Raw genomic sequence first — 24,530 nt, 5'->3', positions numbered from 1 at the left:
TTTGGGGTGAGTACATTTCCCTGACATCTGGAGTTCCTGAGATGAAGCGTTGATACTTTTATGTTAACCATTGAGCATCGGATCCTTCCTCCCTGTGTTACATACATAATGGTCTGATATCAGGGCGCTTCTGATGTCGGTGAAATTTTCCTTCGTGACTTCAGATCCGCCCTGTGAACACCAGTTTTTGCACTAAGGGCTTATACAGCAAGGGGACTCTTGAGGGGGTGAGCTTTGCACTAAGTGGCTTCAGTGGGTCCCACAACTGACTCTGGAGGTCTTTTCTTTTTCAATGGCATCACTGGTGGTTTCTCCTGCCTGCTTTCAGTGAACTTTCCAATTCAGTGCAGACTCCTGTGTTCCAAGAGATCAGACCATCCAGGTTGTTAGAGATGGGAAGCCTGCGTGAAAGCAAGCCCGAGGGAGAGAAGGGCGCTGGGATTTGACGACTGCTTTTGCTTCCTGTCTTTGGCCCTCTGCAGCTCTTTCTGGGCACCCGATGGAAGCAGGGTGGCTGAATGTCTGAGACACTCAGATGCCTGACAGTCGGGCCAGGTGCTTGCATGTTTGTGGAAAGGACAGATAGAAGCGTGGTCCCTTCTGAGGAGGCGGTGTCCTTATTCTGCTGAGGCTGACTTCTGAACCTTCCTGTGGGAATTCCTCCACCCTTCAATGGTACCCTTCTCTGGAGTCGTCAGTCTTCATTCTTTGGAACAGGATTTGGGTTTGATGCTGAGCTAGGCAATACTATTTGGGGTCAGAGACACAGTGTGATCATGGAGCTGTGAGCTGAGATTCCACAGCACCCAAAGAGACCCCTAGAAAGGATGGTAGAACAAGTGCAGGCCGCTTCTTGGTTGGACATGGAGGGTTTGGGCTGTGTGAAGAAAAATGACCCAAATTCAAGCAGCCTCTGTGATTAGGACCACACAGAGCCTGAGTCATGGGGTCAGGAGAGGAGGAGGAAGGGCAGGCAGGATGATGTCACTGCCATGAGCTAGCTTCTCCTCTGAGTGGGTGGGCACTTCCATCGGTGTTCTTTTCCCACGCCCCCAGGGCAGGAATGACAGGAAGGTCCACCAGCACAAGATGGGAGGCATAGTCAGGGCCTGGGGGAGCACAAAGAGAGTGGGAACTGGTCCCTGTGATCTTTGAGAAATTTCCTTTGGTCTCCATGGCTCAAAATGGACCACACATCTGGGAGAGGGCCACATGCTTTATATATCCTTTGCCTGCCACCCCTAGTTCTGCCACCCCTGCAGTACGAGGTTCCAGATAGGAACATTGAGTGTTCAGGCTTTGGGGGTGGGGCTGTGCTGGATGCTTAATTTACATATCATCTCATTTAATCATTATAGCAGCCCTGTGAAGTAGGGTATCATTAGCTCCATTGCATAGATGGGGAAACCGAGGCCCAGAAACGGGAAGTCACATGGCCAAAGGCATGCAGCTGGCCAGTACTGGAGCTGAGCTGTTTTCTGCCTCTGGAACTGGCTCTTTCTGCCACTCTGGAGGCAGGCACAGGCTTCACCCCTTGTTCTGGAGCCTGGCAAGATGTGCTAAGAGTCCCCACAGTGAGGCAGAGAGGAATCGTCTTGGGAGCTGGGAGAGAGGGCAGGCCTGACCTGGGTGTCCCAGACTAGTTGTCCCTGCAGCCCAGCTGGACCATTGCTAAGAGATCTCACTCTTCCAGAGGCCTGGTCCTCAGCACACTCATGCCTTCCAGGAGTCCCTCCTGTTCCTTCCAGTTCTGACCAGTGCTCCCAGCCAGCTGCCCCCATCATCCTTCATTCTTTTTGTGGTCCAGAGGATGGATGCCTCTCATGCCTTTGGGCCTTTGGCTTTCCTGAGCATAGGGAAGGTATGATGGAAGGAACCCACTGGGAGCAGGGACTGAGAAACATTTTCTTGTTGGGAGCCTGGGAGCAGGGAGAGACACTACCTCTGGGAGGCAGGGCTCCCCGGTCACCCTAAAGTCAACATAGGCTCCCAGGAACGGGGCCTTCTGTGGGGGAGACACCGGAATGTGTGCTTGTGGGGGGTCCCGGCAGCAGCAGGGGTAGTAGCCACTCGCGCCCACTGCTTGGTGGCTGTGTCCTGGCTTCTGGGGGGAGGAAGGGGGAGAGGACCACCAGGGATAAACCAGACACAGAGATGGAGCCCAACTGTGCGTTTGCTGCTTTGGAGCTGGGGTGCTGATGGGGTTCTAGCTGGAAAGGGTTCGGGGACCTAGATGTTTAGGCTGACAGAGGAGGTCTTGGCTGGGGAGACTGGGTGGGAGGCAAAGGGGAGGCTCAGTGCAGAGGGTCGCAGGAGGCCTTGTCTCCATGCCCATGGTAATAATAACAAAAGCAGTAATAATTGTCACCACTGTTCATGTGCTCGGTGCTTTCCTAAGTCCTCTCTGTGTATCGTCTTATTTTATTCTCACAGTAGCCCTGTGGGGTGGAGGTTGTTACCCCTTTTTTAGGGATGCAGAATCAAACCTCAAAGAGGTTAAGTCATATGTACTTGATCATGTGTCTAGCAAGGCTTCTGAGTCAGGATGTGAACCTGGGGCTGCTTGCTCCTGAGCCCACGCTGTGCCGGGTGCAGGTGAGGTGGCCCGATGGCTCCATCTAACAGGCAAGGAGCTGAGGCCTGGAGGCACTTGTGAGCTGGCTCTCAGTCACCTCTGACAGTGACTTAAGACTGAGTGTGGGCCTCTGGGCCGCCCACATCCCCTTTCTATAGGCTCAGATTCCCATCTCTGCAACGGACTCAGGGTCCTACCTGTGCAGTGGGCATGGAAATGGGCACTGGACAGGTGAGCGCCAAGAGGCCTTCAGGCTGTGAGGTCTGGTGGAGCCGGTTAAACTCCTGAGGAGGAACCCCTGGAGGTCCAGAGGGGCTGGTGCTTAGGTGGAGGGGCTCTGCAGGCTTGCTCTGCTAGGGCGAACCTCGTTCAGGGTAGAGACGTAATGAATGTGGAGGTAGGTGTTAGGCAGAACACCTCTGGAGGAAGTGGTCCTTCCTTGAGTGAGGGCTTCTGGAAGGGATGGGATTTCCAGCCATATTTAGGTGGGCACTTGGCAGGACGGAGCGGAGGTTGAGTGACTGCAGATGTGCCCCGCAGGCCTGCCAGGGCCTGACCCGGGACCCGCCCTCTGATTTGGTCTCGTGCTCCCTCATGCCTTCCCTTCCTCTCTCCACCCCCTCCTTCAAATCCTGTCTTTTGGCCAGATGTCTTCTGAGTTCAGGGTTTTGAGCTCCTGATGGAGGGCATGTGTGTGCACATGCGTATAGCCTCTGCATACACTTGTGGTTCTGAGATGGTATCATCTGCCTTGTCAAGTGGCTGTTGAACCCTGGGGGCTGCAGACTCATTCTGTGGCGGCCCCGTAGCCAGAAGAGGGGGTGAAAGGCAGGCCAGCTGCTGCAGCAAAAGCCACTGAGATGTCTGCATTCTCTCTGGTTTTGCCTCCTCCAGTTCTGAAGCCCCAACGTCAGTGTGGAGAGGGTGCCTCGGTGGGGATGGTCTGGCTTGGGGAGGCCAGGGGCTCTGCTCTGCCTGTTTTCCCTCTTCTTTGTTCTTCCTAAAGCCATAAAGGAAGCAGGCCGAGGATGCCAAGAAAACCTTGGCCCCACTCTGCCGGCCTGGCCCTACTGACACACTGCTGTCTTGACTCACACAGAAATCACTTTGAGAGGAAGAATTGATTTCTTCTCTTGGGTGGGATCACGAGGCTGGGGATCGGTGCCCAGTGGACACCCTTGAACATAAAAGGCTCAAACTGACTCATTATCAGGAAAAAGGAAGGCCAGCAGGATTCCCAGGGCACTCTGGGCATCCCCTTGACTCTCCCACAGATGCCCACCCACTTATAGGGCACCAATACCAACGAGGTCAGTGTAGATAATTCTATTCAGTTGGGTCCTATGATCATCCTTTGAGGGTAGAGTTTATAATTCCTGTGTCACAAATGAGCTAACTGAGGCTCAAAGATGTTTTCTCTACATCTCATGACTAGGAAGTGGCAGAGTCTGGATTTGAACCTGTATCTCTTACTCCAGAGTTGTCTTCTGAAAAACAGCAGAGCTCACCTCTTCCATGAAGCTTCTTATGACTATATCAGCCTCGCATGTGATCACGGTCATAGCACAGGATGGTGGCCAGAACCTTCTATTGAGGGTTGAGATGGTGCAGAGCCCAGCGGGCTTGCTCTAGGGAGCCTAGCAAGTGAGTGGCACAGCCTGGTCTAAAACCCACAGGAATCTTTGATGTTACTCTTTCCCCTTTTTCTTGTGTTAATACAAAAGAATTAGATGCTCGTTGTCAGAGTTACAGAACTGCATCAACTAGAAGGTGGAAGTAGATACTTACCTTCATCCCTAAGCCCTAGGGTTGGGTTCACTCTCACTGCTCCAGACCCTCTTCCTGTATACAAACATCCATCCACCCAGCTCTCTATTTATCTAAACACACATGTACTTGTTCACTCACTCATTCATTCATCAAACAATGCACTGAACACTCACTAGGTGCCAAGGCTTTGCTAGCAGTCAGGATACAATAGTAAATAAAGCAGACATGGTTCCGTGCTCGGGAGGTAGACGTACTATGACAGACCTTACAGTGGCAGACCTCTGACCCGGCTTTTCTGCCAGTGTGACCCTTATGATGTCATCTATGAAGAAGGAACTGTTTTCAAAAACCCTGTGAGGTAGGGAACAGGGTCCCATTGGAAGAGGCACACTGTGGCGAGGGGCGAACAGGAGGAGGTGAGGCTGGGGAGGTGGGCAGGGCGGGACCAGGCACAGCCCTGAAGGCCATGGAGGAGCTGATTAGATATTGAAAGCGATGACATGATGCACTTTCGTTTTTCTAGCAGTTTTTCTGGCTGCTGTGCAGAGTCTCGGTTGAAATGGAGAACTGGGTATTGGGGAGAAGAGAGAAGGCGGGGAGACCAGTGACGAGGCGCTTGTAGTCATGCAGGCAAGAGGTGATGGCGGATTGGCAGACCAGGGAGAGAAGCAGAGGTGGAGGGAAAGGGGGGAAGCCGTATCGGGCTGGCACACTGTTTCTGTAAAGGGCCAGGACGTAAGTGGTGTATTAGGCTTTGTGACCATTGCATTTCCTCAGTTCTGCCGCTGTAGAGCAGAAGCAGCCACAGACACTGTGTCCATGAGCGAAGTGTGGCTGGGAGCCAGCGAAACTTGATTTACTGACTCTGAAATCTGAATTTCCTGTGATTTTCATTTGTCACAAGATATTCTTTTTCTTTTGATTTTCTAACCATTTAAAAAGGTAAACCCCGCCTTAACTGGTAAAGGGAACAAAAGTGGGTCGTGGGCTGGATTTGTAGCTTGCAGAGAGCCCTGAGATATGTTCTGGGGTCAGGGACGGCTGTTCCTGGTGATGGATTGCAAGGGTGAGAGAAGTCAGGTTTCTGGCTTGATCCAAGGATGGAGGACGGTGCCTTTACTAAGTGGGAAGGGCTGGGGAGGAACAGGTTTAGGGGAGAAATCAACAGTCTGAAGAGGGACACATTCAGAGGCAGACGGCAGTGAGTCACTGGAACAGAGATGTTTAGGGGGCACTTGGGTTTAAGTTTGGAGCTCAGATGAGAGGTGTGGACTTGGAGAAGTAAATTTGGGAGTTGCCAGCATATAAATAGTATTTAAAGCCACGAGAGTAGATGAAGTCATCTAGGAAAAAATAGTAGCTAGCAAGGAAGAAGAAGGTCTGGGAGCAAGCGCCCGGGGGCTCCGTGCCTGAGCAGGACGGGCCTGCGCTGAACGGTGGGAGATGGGGAGAGGTAGGTGACCAGATATGGGGCCACGGGAACATTTTAGTAAATGTAACACAGAAATGAGGTCATCTAATCTGCAAGATACTTTATTCGCATGACCTGGGTCACAGGCTCATTTCCATGTTAGTGCCTGTTCTTTTGAAAGGCTGTGTGCTATCCCATCACACAGATGCAGCCTAATTACTGTACCAGTTCCCGACTGTTTCCCGTTTGTGTCGCCACCTGGGTGTCTGAGAGAGGAGCTGGTGTTTCTGTTCACCGGTTCCTACCAGCTGTTCCCCGGGCCAGACCTTCTGCCGCTTGTTTTTGTACAGTCCACGAGCTAAGAATGGTTCTCACGTTACTACTGGTTGAAAAAAATCATGTGATTCATGAAAATTTAATTCCGAGTGTCCATAAAGTTCTACTGGAACCCAGGTCTGCTCATCATGTATACACTGTCCCTGGCCGCTTACCTGCTGCAAGGGCAGCGTCGAGGAGGTGAGACAGACATGGGAGGGCTGCAAAGCCTAAGACATTTTCTGTCCAGACCTTCACAGAAGCAGTTTGCTGAGCCCTGCCTGACTCGATTCTACACCGGGACCAGCAGTAGGTCCACACACTGGCCGAGTTGGCTGTTTTCAGCATGTCCAGGAAGATACGATCTAGAAAAAACTCTCTGATGCCTGCAACCTCTCCATCCGCCACCCTCTTATTTTGAATAAACCATTGCCCTTTTAAAATATTATCCTTTAAGATAAACAACAAGGTCCTGTTGTAGGGCACAAGAAAATATATTCAATATCCTATAATGAAAAAGAATATGAAAAGGAATATATATGTATGTACAACTGAATCACTATGCTGTACACCAGAAACAAACACAACACTGTACATCAACTATATGTCAATTTAAAGAATTTTTTAAATAAATAAAATTAGACATGAGAAAAAAAAAATCATCCTTTAAAATTCAAACCTCTTCAGCAAGGTTAAAATTACACATTGATCAGTGCATCAAAGGTTGGGCCTACCTATGGCAATAATGTTACTCCTCTACCTAAAACCCTTTCCCCGTCCATCACCCACAAACAAAACCCCACCATGACCTCCCGCTCTGGCCCTGGCCTGCCCCTTAGCTTCTCCTCCTTGTGTGGCCACCATCTTAAACCCCACGTCAGCCCATCCTGATTTGCTTACAATTCCTCCAGTTTCCCGTCTGCTTCCTATGGCACAGCCTTTGCACGGGTTTCTCCTGCTGCCTGGAATGGCCTTTCCCAGCCTGACCACTTGGGGAACCTCAGGTCAGTTTTTAGGGTTCAGCTTTGGGGCTATCTTGTCTCTGAGGTACTGCCCAGGAGCTCCCACTGTACTGAACTGTGGCGATCCCTGTGCACGTCCCCGTGGGAATGCAGGCTCCTTGGGGACAGACACAGCTTAGTCACCTCTCTGTCCCCTGCTCCCCTGCCTGCCTATCAGGCACTCAGTGAATAGTTAAGTGAATATTTAAATACTCGAATGAATGTATATTCAAGGACTCATTCAGTTGTGGGTAACAGAAACCTAGCTCAAACTGGCTTAAGGAATGAAAAGAAGAGATTACTCCTGTATCTGGGCGGTCTCGGTGTGCAGCTTGCTTCGGGCAGAGGGGCGCAAATGTGTTTTCAGCGCTCTGTGTCCCTCCTGCTTTCACCTCCGCCTCTGTTTATTTGTTTGGATCAGTTCTTTAGATTGTTGCTAGCTGACAGCTTCATTGCTAACAACCCCAGACCACATCCTTTTTAGCCACCTCAGCAAGAAATAGTCTTTTCTGAGAGCTCCAGCAGAAAAGCCCTGGGAATTCTCTGATTCGGTGTGGCTAGGCTCACAGGCTTATTCCCACGCAAGTCACTGGCGGGGGCAGGGCAGTGGTTCTCCAGTAAGTCAGGTCTGGTCACGTGCTGAAGCCTGAGGCTGGGGTCAGCCCCATCCGCACCCTGTGGACGGGGTTCCCTGCAGGCAAGCCGAGACCTGTTATCAGAAGGAGCCAGCCTAGAATGAGAGAGGGGCACTCTAGAATAAAGGGTGTGGAGCAAAGTATCAGTGTCAACACTGACGACTGAAGGCAGAGAAGGTCTGCTCGGCATCCATTTTGCTTCTGTGTCAAGGAAAGGAGGGCCAGAAGCTGTCAAGAAGGAACTGGAGTTCAGGCCAGGTGGGGAGGTGATAATCTGCTTTAAATGGATTTACCTTCTGGCCCCTGGGCTTGCCTGTCCTGGTGCTGAGTGGACTTGGAGGTGAGGTCTCGGAGAAGCTACTGGGAATATTTCAGGACGACTAGGGCAGACAGAAGACGGCATGGAGGTGTGGGTCGCAGCACGCCACAGCCTCCCCCGTGTACAGAATCACCCCAGGATCCCTGACCCACCCCTGACAGCCTCCCTGCCTCAGCTCCTGACAGCCTCTCCTAGCTGTCCCTGTCTTCCAGAGTGTGCTGTGGGGGCTCGCTCCCTGGGACGTGGCTGGTGCTGCCACCTGAGCCAGAGAGCTGGACTGTCTCCTGCTCTGTGACGTCCTCACTGAGCCTCCCCACTCCTCCAGTGAATTGCTCCACTCCCATAATTCCTGCTGTAAGCCTGCATCGTGTTTGTTGCGTGGATGGGTAAATGAATGCTGGAAGACTGAAGATGGCGAAGAAGGTAGATTATGGGAAGCACAGACTGGTAACCGTGCCCTTCATCCCTGACAAAGCCCTGGATCCAATGATCAGTTGAGCCCTTGAGGAAGAGCCCACCCTCTTCCAAAGAGCCCTCTGCCTGGTTCTTCTCGACTCGACTGGTTCCCCGCCAGACGCAGTGACTCTTGGGAATAAGACAGACGGGCAGCGGGGTGGCAGCACAGGTAGGAAGACCTGTGACCTCAGAGCCCTGAATAGCGGGCAGAGGCTGACCCGGGGCAGACCCTAGTGCCGCAGGGTTTTCCCATTCCCGTCCTCTCCCCGAGGACCTTGATGAAACAAAGCAAGGAGAGGAGGGCGACCTTTTCAGATGACACTCATTTGTTCTATTCTTCATCCACCAAAAAATTATTGAGCACTTTCTACGCACCAGGAACCATCAAAACAGCACTTCAAAAGATCACGGCGTGGTTACATAACACCGGACTTGATGCCAGTGAATTACACACTTAAAAATGGTTAAAATGGTAAACTTCATGCTATGTGTATTTGGCCACAGATGGAAAAAAAAAAAAAAAGATCATAGCAGTTGGAGTGATGGACTTAGCTTACCAGGGAGAATGTAATCGTAACAAATGAAACATCCTGCACAGCTCCTCCCCTTCCCAGATCTTTCAGGAGAGGATGGCAGAGACGTGGGTCTGCAGCAATGGGAGCAAATGACTTCTGGTCGCTGGCCACGTACTGGACAGTCTATTATTTTGGGTTGTCTTGGTGAACAGTGTGGCATGGCTGCCCAGGATGCCCTCCACCAGGGGGAGGGAGAGCTGCCTGCAGGGCGGGTATACGGGAGAGGGCACCATGTTCTGTGTGGTCCACGGGGTCGAACGAGGATTGATAATGGGCTGGCAGGTTTTGTCTCCAAAAAAGGTAGAGGCTTCCACTGATGAGAGCTGCTTCTCTGGGAGGTAGTGGGTGCCCCTGCCTAGAGGGGGCACACAGAGGCTGTGGGAGTGGCTCCCGTTTGGCTACCTGACCGTTAACTTCTGCGGTTTGTCCAGAACTTGTTGGGGGAAGGGAGGGCTTTCCTCATTCTATGACCTACCTCGGTGATCCCGACTTCGGCCTCCAGGGTTAGCTCCCCCATCCCGTCTGGGCTCCAGCCCCATGTGCCCAGGGGTCCGTAGGCATTTTGGCATGGATGATTTGGAACCGTCTCCCACCCTCTGTGTGTGCCCCTGTGCACCCACTGGTTGAAGCCTTCAGCACATCCTTGGCCCTTTTCGCTTCTCCTTCCCATACAAACAACCCCAAGCCTGGTCACAGCTCCCCTTGAAATTTCTCCTAAGCTGGGCCCAGGTATCACTAAGCGTCTCTGATGAGACAGTGTTCAGTTCATACTTTGAAACACCTAGTTTAGTTTCCTTTTGCTGCTCTGAGCAGTAGCAATTTTCATGGGGTGGGAAGAGAGGGAAGAGAAGGCAGGAAAGGAAGGGAGGGAAGGTCCCCTAAATTAGCCACTTCAGATGCTGCAAGAAAGACCCAAAATAACAGTGACGCTAGAATAGATGCCTGTTCTCACCCATGTGACAGTCCAAGGATGTCCAAGGCTGATACTGAACCCCTCGGGGGCCTTCTGTCCTGGGTTCTGCAGTCTCCAGGGTATTGCCTTTGGCAGCATGGCCCTCGAGGGCTCACCGCATCAGCATTCCAGCCAGTGGGAAGAGAAGAGAAAGGGTGTGCGCCTTCTCTTTAAAGGCACTACCCAGACGTGGTACGCATCAGTTCCTCCCACATCCTATTAGCCAGAAAGTGGTCACATGGCCACACCCTGCTGCAAGGCAGGCTGGGATCTGTAGTCTTTAGCCTAGTGGCCATGTGCCTAAGGAGATGTTCTACAGGAGGAGGACAGATGTAAGGGGAACACTAGTGGTTCCTGCCACAGCCCTTCTGTACTCTTCAGTGCAGCCTGCGTGGCAGTTAGCCGGCTGGGCCTTAGGGGTGTAGTACATGAAGTTCCACCAGCATCTGGTGAAGCGCTTCTTTTATAGACAGGAACATCGAGCTCAGAGAGGGGGCGTCACCTGGTAAGACTGCACAGTAAAGTTTCAGAACTGGGGCTGGAACCCAAACTCTGGGCTCACTTTTGACTGTTCCAAAGAGATCTGGCCGCAAGGCAGACAAGCAGTGCCAGGAGGACAGTCTCTTGGGGCTGGAGAGAGGCCACCGTTCCCAGCCTGTCCACCCGGGGAGCTGCTCGTCATTTGTCAGGACTCACCTTTAGGGTTATCATGTCCCTGAGGTGCCTCCAAATAGCCCTCACCGTTACCTTACATAGTGCGCTGTACTGAACTGGGGTGCTTCCTGTGCACTTCCTCCTGGGAACGCCGGCTCTCTGGGGTGCTTACCAGGCACTCAGTGAACGGTTAAGTGAATATCTAAATACGTGAATGAATGTATATTCAAGGGCTCCTTCAGTTGCAGGTAATAGAAACTTAGCTCAGACTGGCTTGAGGGGAAAAATGTATGATTGGCTCAAGTATCTGGGCAGTCTAGGTGTGCGGCTTGCTTCAGGCATAGCTCGATCCGGGGGCTTAGCTGCTGTTTTCGGAAGCTGTGCTTCTAGCCTACGCTGGTTAGCAAAGACTGACACTGGTTATGTGGCTTGACCCTTCTTGCCCTCTTTGCGGGAAGTGTTGTCAAACAGTCCCTGCAGGGACTGGGAAGAGGCAGGGGGTTAGGAGAACATGAGGTGCTCCTGGTGGTCATGGTAGGGGTGAGGCTTTGTCTTGGACATCCCCAGTCCGGGGCATCTTGGTACGGAGCCGGGCCTCCGCCCTTGATTTGTGGTTTGGGCTTCATGCGGCCGCATCTTGGGTCATCTCTTGGGGGTTTCCCGGGGCTCCGTATCTGCTGGGGTTGGATGCACTTGCTGCGCCCTGAGGCCGAGGGTGGCCTGGGCCCCTCACTCCTGCTTCTCTGGGAAAGCCAGGGCACCCTGTGGTCTTTCCTGGCAGGGGTCCTTGGAGTTCCCACATTTGGCTGGGACTGGGGCAGGGGGAAGGAGGAGGGAGGACCGACTGGTGACTGACTGGGAGGGATGGCACATGCTGGCCCCAGGGGAGGTCCTGCCTGGGCATGAGAATTCCCCTTTGTAGAAAAGATGGGCCGGGCACTGCGAATGTGGCAAGAGGTCTGTGCGTCTCCAGGAGGCTCTGTGTACTGGACGACCCAACTGTCCCGATGGTCACAGGCCACGCTCTCATTCCCGGCCAGCATCCTGTCTCTGAGGTGTGTTGCTCCCTCCTGCCCTCGGCCGTGGGGGCCCAGCTGTTGGGGTGGGAGTCTCTCTGTGTCTTTGAATCTGGGCTGTCAGGCTTCTCCCCAGGGTAAGCATGAGGGTGGGAACTTCCCCGGGTCCAGAGTCTAGAAAGGGAATTGAAGGGAGCAAATCCAACGCTCACCCCTGGGAGCCCTCATCCTTCCTCTGGAGAGCAGGATAGCTTGGCCCCTGGGGAACCTGATAGGTCTGGCCAGGAGAGAGCTGCTCCCTGACCTCGCAGTTGTGGAGGTGGCAGGCAGGCCCAGGAGATCCTGGCGAGTGAAACCTAGTGGCAGGAATTAGCTTGATGGGCGGAGGAGACAGTCCTAAGGAAGGCCTTGCGTGCCAGGCAGGGGAATGAGGGTTTACTCAGGGCGTAAAAGGGGAACCACGAGAGATTCTTGCAGGGGGAGGGGTGTGAGCAGATTCCTGCCTCGGGTCCTGAGAGGAGACACGGTGCGGGGGGTGGAGTTGGCGGGAGCAGAGTGGAGGGTCACGGGGTGGGGGGGATCAGAGGGGGCTGGCCGCACAGTTCAGGGTGGGAGGTGGTGGGCATAGGCCACAGTGGGACAGGTGAGGGGGGCCCAGGAGGAACAGACAGGCCCTGGTTCTGTCTGGGGGTGAAGCAAAGGCAGGAGACTTGGAATCTGGGAGCTTCTTAATGCTTAGTCTCCGCGCTTCCCTCAGGGGGCGGCAGGCCCGGCAGGCTGCTGCCTGGCGGCGTTTCCTCTGGGCCGCGGTGGCCCCTGTGGGCAGGATGTAGTGCCCGCCAGGCGCGGCTTTATGAATGGAGCCCGAAGGCTGCTGACTCAGCAGGCGGCAAGGCTGTGAGGCCGCCAGGTTTGGAGCGGAAGTGTCTGGGAAGGAAGTGGCTGCTCGGGGCTTCCCTGCCACCGACAGCTGGGAGCGGGGCAGGATGCACCGGCCGGCTGGGGGACTCCCTCGGCTCAGCTGCTGGTGGCGGGGGGGGGGGGGGGTGTTGGAGGAAGAGGGTGCTCGCCCGGGATGGGGAGGGCTGAAGCTGGGTGCCTGTGACTGGAATTGATTCTAATGGCTGTTTGCTCCCTGGAAGGGCAGAGGTGTGGCAGAAGGTGGGGAACACTGAACCCTTCTCACCTGTGCGGGCTGGCGAATCACATCACATAAACCAAGTCACCTCACTTATCTGGGCTTTAATTTTTTCCTCTTGCAAAATGAGACAAAGTCAGGCACCTTGGCTCCCTGGGTGGTTCAGAGAATGTGAAACCCTTTATATTTTTGTCAAATCGTGTTGGGTAGCAAAAATCGACCCTGGTGGCAGGATGTGGCGGGAAAACTTAGTCAGCAGGAAGGGCAAAGGCAGGCAGCTTGGTGGGAGGTTGGAGAGGGGAACCAGGACGGGCTGCAGGGCTGGACCCCCGGAGGTCATCCCCCCCAAGCTCAGATCCAACCTGTAGTTGCAGAAAAATACCTCTCCCTCCGTCCTGACTCCAGCCTGGGGGGTCAGCCCCAGTCCAGGCCTCTGCCATGTCCAGCCAGTCTTGGCCACTCCGTATACGTGAGCTAAGCTAGCCTGTGTCCTCTCTCTTGAGCCCCAGAGTCATACACCAGGCTGTCTCCTGGAACTGTCCCCGCAAGTGCCTGTGCTAACACTAACTTCACACGCCCTGCACTGAGCCCTTCCGTCTTCTCTCTCTGTGAGCGCTCCACCCACCTGGTCACTCGGCTCAAAACCATGGGCACCGGGACTGTCCCCCCTCTCCCTGTGCCCGACAGTGCTGTCACTTCCCCCAGACCTGCTTGGTCTCTTCCATCCAGCTCTTCTCATTTATCCTGCAGGTGTTGTCAGAGTAATCTCTATGAAGCACAGCTCTGACCTCATCCTTCCTCTATTCCAGAACCTTCAGTGGCTCCCAGCTGCCTTAGGATAAACTTCCAACCTCTTGCCAATCTCTAAGTCTTACTCTCCCCTGCCAGCTGTTGTCTCAAGCCAAACTGATCTCTGCACATCCTTGCCCTGCCTTGCTGCCTTGCCTCGACTTCCTCGTGTTTACATGCCAGCATCTTATTTCTGAATGGGTGGGTCCCAGCTGCCCCCTGACCCGCCTTCCCTGGTCCAGCCTCCCTAGTGACTCAACTCGCTCCTGCCTGCATCTCAGGATATCCCTCAGCAGGGAGCTTTGTGGGGTGTGTGGGGGAGTACCTCCCAGCTGGCAGCTGCAGCCTTGCCCCAGGCTGGCCCGGGTCGGGGATGAGGTGAGAGAGGGCCTGGGGAGGACCTTTTGAGACAAAGGCCTCACTTCCTCTTCCTCGCAGGTGGGGGCAGCCTTCCACCACTGAGAGCCCAGCTGTTCAGCTGCCTCGCGGGAAGATGCCGCATCTGCCTGGCAGCGCGGGCATGCGTGTGGCCACCGCCCTGGGAGCCCTCTGGTTCTGCCTCACAGGTGAGGGGAGCAGAGTGGGGCCTGGAGGTGGGGGAGGAGGTGCCCACTCCCATCAGGGCTCCTGCCAACCCTCTCTGTCCAGCAGGGCTGGGAGGCTTTGGCTAACGTCTTCCCATCTCCCCTGTGCCTTGTCCACACTCATCCCTACCTCCAGGACCCAAGAGGCAACTTACTGTATATTTCTTGGTCTCCATTTCCTCTTCTGTAAAATGGCAATGTGAGCACTAAATGTCATAATGCTGTTTCTTGAACACACTGTATGTGTGCTTCCTCCCCAGGGCCTTTGCACGTACTGTTCCCTCAGTCTGAAACTTTCTGCCCCCACACGTGTATATGACTTGATCCCTTATTTCATTCAAGTCTTTGCTCAAATGTCACCTTCCCCAGGCTTTCCCTTCCCCCAGCTACCTTGTACGAAATAGCACATCACCCCCCCTCTCCCAGAGCTTACTCCATGCCACCTCCCAGCATTTATCCCCACTTGACAGAGTATATGTTTACGTGCTTATTGCTTGCTCTGCTGAAAGAGTAGGGTTTATCTACAGGGCCAGGACTGATGCCAGGCACATAGCAGGTGCTCTAACCATGTGGAGTAAAGGATGTAAATCTTCCCACACAGTTCTTGGCACAGAGCTGGCATTCAGTAATGGCAACTACTTTAATAACATCATCATATTTCAAATCCTAATCAGTTTCTGGGCTGAGGGAGATTGCCTTCTTCCTCCATTGGGAAGACAAAGCTGAGTTTCTGGTGCCATCTGGTGGTCCTAAAGAGGAAGCACCGCTTTACCCAGAGCTACTTTGATTTCTGTGCAGAAAGGGTTTTGTCTGGGTGATTCCTCAGGTTTTGTCCCTTAAATGCCCCATACAATGTGGCACTCTGTTGGTTTCCAACTGGAGAGCTGGCTGGGGCACCTGGCATTGCAGCAAGAGACCCAGGGCCAACTTCACACTGCAAAGATGATGATACCCCCGCCCTGGGTTACGTCACAATGAAAATTCTAACTGTAAAATGCTGTTTTTCTAAATGTGAGAAACCTTTCATGAGTGCTGTATTCAGTTACTCTGTTTCAAGACTGTTCTTCACACTTTTTGACTGCCTGCTTTGCTGATGCCCAAATCACACACTGAATCTAACCATACTCAAAAATGGTGGTGCCAGGTTAGGGGGCACACTCTACTGAAAGAAAGGCTATCCGGGACTCCTGCCTAACTTTCCAGGGCTCTCAAAGAAGAGCCGGTCTGGAGGCAGAGGTGACTGGGAGGGAGGCTGCAGGGCAAATGCACAAGGTAGAGGGCAGGGCCAAAAGCAGGGGGTCCTGCCCCCGGGGGCTTTCTCTGGCTATGTCAGACTCTACTTCATTCCCTTTAAATCTCAGCTTAATATCTCTTTATGGAGAAAGTGGCTCATCACCACATTTAAATGCATAGGTATTCTTTCTTTCTTGTATAAAACTAATCATGTTTGTTTAGGAAAAGAAGAAAGAAAAAGCACTTGTGATTCTTTCTTATCCAGAGAAAAACCACTATTAACATTCTGGTGTATACTTTTTTAGACTCCCTTTTTACAACTTATCAAGATAATATATACTTATGGGGAAATGCAACTAGCATGACAGTTGTAAAATACCTATCAGATTTGTGAAAAGCTCCCTCATTTTTTAAAAAATATTTTTAAGTTGAAGTATAGTCAGTTTACAATGTTGTGTCAATTTCTGGTGTACAGCACAATGCTTCAGTCATACATAAATACACGTATATTCAGTTTCATATTCTGTAAGAAATGAAAATGGAGAGATTACAACTAACACCACAGAAATAGAAAAAAATCATAAGAGAATACTGTGAACAACTATATGGCAATAAATTGGACAACTTAGAAGAAACGGACAGGTTTCTAGAAACATACAGTCTACCAAGACGGAATCAAGAAGAAGTAGATGACTTGAACAGACCCATCGCTAGAAGTGAAATAGAATCAGCAATAAAAAAAACCTCCCTGCAAACAGAAGTCCAGGGCCAGACGGCTTCACTGGGGAAATCTATCAAACATACAATGAAGAGCTCATACCAGTCCTTCACAAACTCTTCCAAAGGACCGCAGAGGAGGGAATACTCCCAAGCTCACTCTATGAAGCCACCATCACCCTGACACCAAAGCCAGACAGACACCACCAAAAAAGAAAGCTACAGGCCAATATCATTGATGAACATAGATGCAAAAATCCTCAACAAAATATTAGCAAACAGAATCCAACAACACGTGAAAAAGATCATACATCATGATCAAGTGGGGGTCATCCCAGGGACACAAGGATGATTCAACACATGCAAATCGATCAACGTGATACATCACATCAACAAGAGGAAGGACAGAAACCACACGATCATCTCAATAGAGGCAGGAAAAGCACTGATAAAATCCAACACCCATTTATGATAAAAACTCTCACCAAAGTGGGTACGGAGGGAACATAACATAGCAAAAGCTATTTATGACAAGCCCACAGCCAGCGTAATCCTCAACGGCGACAAGCAGAAAGGCTTTCCTCATTTTCTATCCATTAACTTGCTTTCGTCCTTTGTACCCCTAAGCACATGCGAATGAGGATCCGTGTGCTACTCTGTCTCTCTCCCACTAACATGTAAGCTCTGCAGGGGTGTGACCGTGGTGGTGTTCTCTGTGGCCTTCCTAACCCTTACACTTGGCATAGTAGGTGCTTACTATGCTGGTGTTGATTGAACCACGACCACAGGTAATAAACTCAGCCGTAAACAAGGGGTGGACAAGGCCTGAAGTTAACACGGAAGGGGAGGGGGACTAGGGAGGCTGGGAGTGTCCTGGCCCCTCCTCACCGTCCCACCCCACTGGCCCCACCCCCAGGCGCTGTGGAAGTCCAGGTTCCCGAAGACCCCGTGGTGGCCCTGGTGGGCACCAACGCCACCCTTCGCTGCTCCTTCTCACCCGAACCCGGCTTCAGCCTGGCACAGCTCAACCTCACCTGGCAGCTGACAGACACCAAACAGCTGGTGCACAGCTTCGCCGAGGGCCGCGACCAGGGCAGCTCCTATGCCAACCGCACCGCGCTCTTCCCGGACCTGCTGGCTCAGGGCAACGCGTCCCTGAGGCTGCAGCGCGTGCGCGTGGCTGATGAGGGCAGCTTCACCTGCTTCGTGAGCATCCGGGACTTTGGCAGCGCCACGGTCAGCCTGCAGGTGGCAGGTGAGCGCCGCGAAGGGGGGCGTCCTCCCCTTGGTTCACCCCGGTACTTCCCGCAGCCCCCTACCCACTGCCCAGCTGACCCGTGTCCTCGCAGCCCCAGGCACCCCTTTCTCTCCACTGTGTCCCCCTGCCCTTGCTTTACTTTGACCTCTGCCCTTTCCTCTGGCCCCCTCTAGCCCCCTACTCAAAGCCCAGCATGACCTTGGAGCCAAACAAGGACCTGCGGCCCGGGGACACAGTGACCATCACATGCTCCAGCTACCGGGGCTACCCCGAGGCGGAAGTGTTCTGGCAAGATGGGCAGGGCGCGCCCTTGACCGGCAACGTGACCACATCGCAGATGGCCAGCGAGCAGGGCTTGTTCGACGTGCGCAGCATCCTGAGGGTGGTGCTGGGCGCGAATGGCACGTACAGCTGCCTGGTGCACAACCCCGTGCTGAAGCAGGACGCTCACGGCTCCGTCACCATCACGCCCCATAGAAGCCCCACAGGTTTTTGTTTTATTTTTTTCTTAAATGTCCCGCTGAGGGAGGAGGGGTTTGGTCCTGTCTGCAGGGGCCACAGGATCTGAATCTAGGTGCTTAGCTTCAGTCTCCCACAGCAGTGAGATGCCTGGTAATGGGGTAATAATGGAAAAGATAACCAAGGGGGATGGGGGAACCTTACCATAGTGGGAGTAGGTGAGGGTGATGATCACAGGTCCTCCCAGCTCTCTGGGTCTCCTGACCCCAGGGCTCTGGAAACCTCTGGAAAGGATGGAGAAGCATTCAGATCTCAGCAGAGCGCAGGGACAGGAGAGGGACCCGGGTCCTGGCGGAGAGGGGAGTTTTGCTAGGGCTGGAGGCTGCCCAGGCCCAGTCCCCTGTGGATGGACCTTGTCAGGCAAGGCCAGGCTACTGTGATTCTTGTCAAATTAGGGAGGCTGTATGTCTGGGAGTGCTGGGACTCAATCTGTTTTCAGGTCTGGGGAGAAAATGGGAAGATGGAATGGGACCTGGGGGTTGATGGAGGAGGAGATCCGGGAGGCTGTGGGTTGTTGGCCCAGAGTGGCCCCGCCCCTCCTCACTGCCCTGCCACTCGAACCTCACCCCCAGGCGCTGTGGAAATCCAGGTTCCCGAAGACCCCGTGGTGGCCCTGGTGGGCACCGACGCCACCCTTCGCTGCTCCTTCTCACCCGAACCCGGCTTCAGCCTGGCACAGCTCAACCTCATCTGGCAGCTGACAGACACCAAACAGCTGGTGCACAGCTTCGCCGAGGGCCGCGACCAGGGCAGCTCCTATGCCAACCGCACCGCGCTCTTCCCGGACCTGCTGGCTCAGGGCAACGCGTCCCTGAGGCTGCAGCGCGTGCGCGTGGCTGATGAGGGCAGCTTCACCTGCTTCGTGAGCATCCGGGACTTTGGCAGCGCCGCGGTCAGCCTGCAGGTGGCAGGTGAGCGCCGCGAAGGGGGGCGTCCTCCCCTTGGTTCACCCCGGTACTTCCCGCAGCCCCCTACCCACTGCCCAGCTGACCCGTGTCCTCGCAGCCCCAGGCACCCCTTTCTCTCCACTGTGTCCCCCTGCCCTTGCTTTACTTTGACCTCTGCCCTTTCCTCTGGCCCCCTCTAGCCCCCTACTCAAAGCCCAGCATGACCTTGGAGCCAAACAAGGACCTGCGGCCCGGGGACACGGTGACCATCACATGCTCCAGCTATCGGGGCTACCCCGAGGCGGAAGTGTTCTGGCAAGATGGGCAGGGCGCGCCCTTGACCGGCAACGTGACCACGTCGCAGATGGCCAACGAGCAGGGCTTGTTCGACGTGCGCAGCGTCCTGAGGGTGGTGCTGGGCGCGAATGGCACGTACAGCTGCCTGGTGCGCAACCCCGTGCTGCAGCAGGACGCTCACGGCTCTGTCACCATCACGGGTAGGAGGCAGACGAACAGCTGGGGAAGGATGGAGGGGGTCCCGCCTTTTAGCTAGCGCCTGAGCTGGAACTTAGGTAGGCTTGCGTGGCCAGAAGACTTTTTAAAAAAATTTTTCCCCCATTCATTTCAGGTGTCTCAAACTCTCCCCCTAAAACTCTTTAAGGGACTTGCTCTGTCTAGCTGATGAGAATCATGTATAGCGTTTGCCCTCCCAAGTGTCTCAGGGAGACTGAGTACCTGGCTGGGATGTAGAGGTGGGTGTGGGAGTTCTGGGAGTTCTGCTTTCCTGTGGGAACTTCTCCAGGTGCTGGGAAGGTGTTGCTACGTTACCATCTGATGCTGGGCGCCATCTGACCGTGAGGCCCCAAGAGACAGCTGACCCTCTCCTGATGGTCAGCCCCCCTCACCCCATCAATCAATGTCAGCTCTCCTGTTGGAGGTGAGCTGGACCCAGGTAGCAACTGTAATGGGTGGGCTTTCTCTTCTGCCCCCATGTGGTCAAACACTAGATCAGCGCTGCCCATTTGGCGATTCCTTCAATCTCTGGTTTTGGGGTCCTAGCCCAGACACCCTTCCCTTCCTTTAGGACCCACCTCAGTGGGCACCCCTTGTGCCTGGAGGTGTGAGGAGGGCTCAATTCCACATTCAGGCCAGGGGAGGCAGTCTCCATCTGTGTTTGGGCCTCAGTCCGGCTCCTCAGTTCCTCCCCTTGGGCCAGCAAAACTTTCCCAGTGGCCTCCCTGCATTCTCTGGGGTCAGCGCAGCAGGTCTTGTCTGTCTGGTTCTCCCGTTTTCTCTTCCTATGCCTTCCACCTGACCTGCCGCCCACCCAAGTCCTGATGCCCCTGGCGGCCGGTTTCTGTACGAGCCTCGGGATTCAGAGGCTTATTCCTTTCTTCCCGCACCCCATGGGCATCCCTGGACCTCACATGGCCTCACTTCTGCAAGCTCAGAGCCAGTGCCCATCACAGCTGTCTTCTAGGAATTCAGATTCATTCCTCCTTCTCTTTCAGGTGTTCCCTCTGCCCACCCATTCCCCAAGATTGACCCCACCCTCTTCCTGGAGACCCCCTAGGTCTGTGCTTTCTGTGGGGGAGTCCCTGCCCTGGGCTGCTGGATGTCGCAAGAGGTCTCCTTGACCTTTAGAGAGCAGCATATGGTCTGGTGCATCCGCAGGAGAGAATCCGAAATATCAGATGGAGCAGGATTGGCAGAGGCTGAAGCTTTCAGAGGAGGGAGTGGTCAGAATGGGCTGGAGTTTCAGGAAGAGTCTCCAGGGACAGGTGGGAGTCGAGGGGACCTTGAAGGATCGGTGAACTTCGTGATAATTTGTACACTGAGCTGAACTGGGTATTTGCCATATTGTGCAGGAACGGCTTGTGAGTGTAAATGTGATTATGCTCATATACCTGAAGATGCAGGGCTGAGCCCCGCTCTGTCCTGGACTAATGGAAGGAGGGCCAGCCTGCCCTGTGTTCCAGACACGGATACCCGCCTAGGGGCGAATGTGGTGGGAGCCCCTCCCCCTGCGTATTTCTGTGGCTCTGCTCCGTGCTCCCGGGATCCCCAGGGGTCCGTCCTTGTGCTTCAAGGACGAGCCCCTCTTGGCCCCTCACATCAGCTGGTGTCCTCCTCTCCTCTCCTGCTTACCGGGGACATTTACCCCACCTGCAAGAAAAACCTTTATTTAAAGTTTTAGTAGCTAATGTTTAAAGTGCTTTCATTTCACAGATGAGGAAACTGAAGCCCAGAGATGAGGGAGCACTCCCCCAGGGCCACAGACGGCCACAGTGGCTCTGACTCCTTTTGGGAGTCAGATACCTTTTTGAAAACTGGATAAATGATAAATGCAATCATTTGCATTTAAACTTTGGGGGTTCGTGGCCCCTCTAAACTTTCCCATGGGTGTCTGGACCTTGACTCCAGCACCGTGTGGGGAGCAGATGAACCAGAACCAGAACCAGAGCCCAGCTTTTAGCCTCTCAGCCTAATTTTCTCTCGTCCCCACCACACAGCCTCCTGTTTTTGTTAGAGCAGGTCTGGCCTACTTTGGAGCCCTTGGCCTGTATTTCGCTTAGGGCAGCTCTGTGCCTGGTAAAACATTTTGGGATTCGGACTTCCAGTCCTCCAGCCTGGTCTCTCCCACACCTGCTGGAGGTTAGTGGCGTGTGCCGTATGTGGAGGGGGCTTTATGGAGCAAACACTGGACTTAGAGTCTGAAGATGCAGGGCTGAGCCCCGCTCTGACCTTGATTAGTGGAAGGAGGGCAAGTCGGCCCTGTGTTCCAGGCACCGAGGCGAGCCTAGGGGCGAACGCGGCGGGAGCCCCTCCCCCTGGGTATTTCTGTGGCTCTGCTCCGTGCTCTCCTGCAGGGCCCTACCCTGGGATTCCCGGGGGTCCCTCCATGTGCTTCACGGACTGGCCGTCCTGGCCCTTCATGTTAGCTGCTGTCCTCCTCTCCTGCTCACCAGGCTGGTGGGTCCCTTTGCTTCCAGTGTCCTGAGTGGAGGTTTGCCAGCTGAGCCGATTGAAGGTGACTGCAAATCCCTGTGTCTGTGCCGAGGCCCCCGCTGCCCAGGCGTTCATGGCACCGTCTCTGCTCTGATGGTACCTTCTGCAGGAATGGCTTTCCCCCTGGCTTTTGTGAGATTTATTGTCCCCAAGGTCTCTGCCCAAGACCCCGCGTAGGTCCTGGGACTGGGCTGGAGGGTGGAGCGCTCAGAACAGCCGCTGGCCCTGACCCAGGCGTGGGCGCCTCCACACCCTCCCTGTGCCGTGGGACAGCTAACAGGAGGGCCTCAGTGTCGCCCGGAAACAGACCCCTGGCAGGTCTCCTCTGGGGTGAACCCGGAACCTTCACGCTGGTGCCCTCAGCGCCCACCCTCATCTTGATGCAGGAGCCTGCACACATGCTCTGTCAGGGCTGGATGGTACATATTTTAGGTTTTGTGGGCCACATCTCATCTCTGTGCTGCTGCTGCTTTTCCCTTTTTTGGTAACCCTTTACAAATGTAAAACTATTATTAGCTCACAGGTTGCACAGAAAACAGGCCACAGGCCAGATCTGGCCCATGGGCTCTAGCTGGCTGAAGCCCGATCTCAGGTGGGGGGGTTTCACCAGGTGGGGCTGGGGGAGTCAGGGAGGGCCTCCCGCGGAGGAATCTCAAGCTCGGAGGGGAGTTAGGGGGCATGTTTTAGGTGGAGGAAACTGACAGCTGTGGTGTGGGGGCTGGGAGGGGCCAGCTGTCTCTGCAGAGTGGCTAGGACACCAGTTTGGCTGGTACAGTGGGATTGCAAAGGCGGGGGTTGGGGGCAAGGGGTGACAGCAGCCAGATCTCAGAGGTCCTGGAAGCATCCTGAGGAGATTGAAGCCTTATTCTCACGTCAGCAGAGAGCCCTGGAAGGTTCTTGAGCACCATCCACTGCAGACTCTTCAGCCCTCCCCGGAGGAGGCACGTCTGCAGCAGCCACGGCTGTGTCAGGTTGGGAGGGCACGTGGACGTGCGGGGAAGGGGCACGGGAACTCAAGTAAGCTCTCTTCATAGTCTGGGGGCCCAGTGAGGGAAGGAGCCCCCCGTTCATACTTTGGAGCCAGAGGTGCTGTCCTCAGGGCCACTCGGGGCCAGGCTTGACAGTCTCTCTCCCTTCTCCCCACTTCCCTCCCAGGGCAGCCCATGACATTCCCCCCGGAGGCCCTGTGGGTGACAGTGGGGCTCTCCATCTGTCTTGTCGTTCTGCTGGTGGCCTTGGCCTTTGTGTGCTGGAGAAAGATCAAACAGACCTGTGAGGAGGAGAATGCAGGTAAGTGAGAGGGGTGTGTGCGCGCGGGTCTTTGGTTTTGTTGGTGTCCATGGCATCAATGTGTGTGTCACTCTTCAGTGACAGAATGCATGTGGGTGTGCAAATGGGGCTAGAGTGTGTGAGCTTGAGGCTGAACATGTCCTGTGTGTGTAAACAAGTGTGAGCCTGCCCCTGAGTGTGCAGACGTGGCAGGAAGAGTGGATATGAGTGTGACTGGGAGTGAGTGGTGCGTGTGTAAGGCTGAAGTGTGTCAAGGGGGTGAGTGTGTCCACGCAAACAAGCATGATGGTGAGTGTAAGTCATGTGAGTGTGTCTGTGAGTGGGCTTGTGGAAGGATGGGGATCCTCATGCGGGTGGGTGTCTGCTGGAGGTGGTGGGTGACTGGGCTGATGAGTGAGTGGGTGGGTGGAGGGGTCAGCTGAGTTGGGGGCTCCAGGCTGGGGTCCCTTTCATCCTGCCACAGGGCTCTGCTCCACTGGGTCTCAGGCTCCGAGCTAAGTCTGGCGTTTGGACCACGAGCCAGGCCTGCTCAGCCCCACTCACCGGCTCCAGCGCCCCCAGGAGCAGAGGTGTGATGATGAAGGTGGGGTTGAGGAAGCTTTTTGTTCACTCTTCCAGGAGCTGAGGACCAGGATGGGGATGGAGAAGGATCCAAGACAGGTAAGTCTGAGCCAAGAGCTGGCACTGTTGGCTGGGGGATGGACACAGGGATGGGGAGAGGACTCCAGGGTCTGGAGGAGCTGCGTTTGCTTGAAGGTTTGAATGACGTGTGTCCCGCGGACTGAGGCCTCCCAGCCGAGGTGAGCCTGGTCTTTGGTCGGTGTTGGACCTGGAGACGGGTCCAGGTGCTGCTTCACTCCTCCTCCTCCCTTTACCCACCTCCCAGGGCTGCTCCACCCTGAGTGACCTGCGCTGTGGGGTCTGGTGGCTTCCTGGGGGAGGAGTGAGGGCGTGGGAGACAGGGCTCCAGCTCTTAGAAGCTGAGTGGCTTTGAGTAATCCATTTTCCCTCTCTAGGCCTCAGTTTCCCCCTACCTGCCTCCCATCATAGGCTGTATGGGTTAAATTGAATGAGATAATGCACATAGAGGGCCCGGCGTCACGGCTGGCACCTGTCAGGGCTCGGCGCTCTGCAGTCCTGGGGGTAGGGCTGGGTTTGCAGTCTGACACTGTCGCACTCTGGTTACAGGCCGTGTGACTTTGGTCCACGTGCTTTGTTCCTCTGGGTTTCAGTTTCCCGTCGGTAAAATGTCATCCTGACCTGCCCGGATGGCACCACAGGCCGTTCTGAAGCTCTCTCGAGTGACTCTGCAAAGGGCACAGCACTGTGGGGTCGCAAGCCTGGCTCTGGTGCCCTGTGGCCGCTGGAGGCCTTGCCGCCTTCCCTTTCTTGGCTCCTGGGCTGGGAGGCAGGGTCCCACTGAGCCA

The 24,530-nt window shown here is 54.5% G+C and overlaps 1 protein-coding gene across 3 annotated transcripts in view; it reads left to right on the top strand.

Annotated features, from left to right (window-relative positions):
- Positions 1 to 24,530, top strand: part of CD276 (CD276 molecule) — a 32,703-nt gene that overhangs the window by 1,553 nt on the left and 6,620 nt on the right. The window contains exons 2-9 of one of the 3 annotated variants that reach the window (XM_074354230.1): positions 13,627 to 13,807; positions 14,045 to 14,172; positions 17,057 to 17,395; positions 17,572 to 17,886; positions 18,490 to 18,828; positions 19,005 to 19,301; positions 22,969 to 23,103; positions 23,722 to 23,763. In XM_074354230.1, coding sequence (XP_074210331.1) covers positions 14,100 to 14,172; positions 17,057 to 17,395; positions 17,572 to 17,886; positions 18,490 to 18,828; positions 19,005 to 19,301; positions 22,969 to 23,103; positions 23,722 to 23,763 — 1,540 coding nt within the window. In that variant the 5' untranslated portion in view covers positions 13,627 to 13,807; positions 14,045 to 14,099. Of the gene's footprint in view, positions 1 to 13,626; positions 13,808 to 14,044; positions 14,173 to 17,056; positions 17,396 to 17,571; positions 17,887 to 18,489; positions 18,829 to 19,004; positions 19,302 to 19,606; positions 19,742 to 22,968; positions 23,105 to 23,721; positions 23,764 to 24,530 lie in introns of those variants that run through there. The other 2 variants (XR_012502756.1, XM_074354229.1) reach the window with 2 other exon arrangements.

This window comes from Camelus bactrianus, chromosome 27 (assembly GCF_048773025.1).
Source record: "Camelus bactrianus isolate YW-2024 breed Bactrian camel chromosome 27, ASM4877302v1, whole genome shotgun sequence".
Taxonomy (NCBI): Eukaryota; Metazoa; Chordata; class Mammalia; order Artiodactyla; family Camelidae; genus Camelus; species Camelus bactrianus.
Note: the sequence above shows the minus strand (reverse complement) of the source record. Positions and strands in the feature narration are given on the sequence as shown.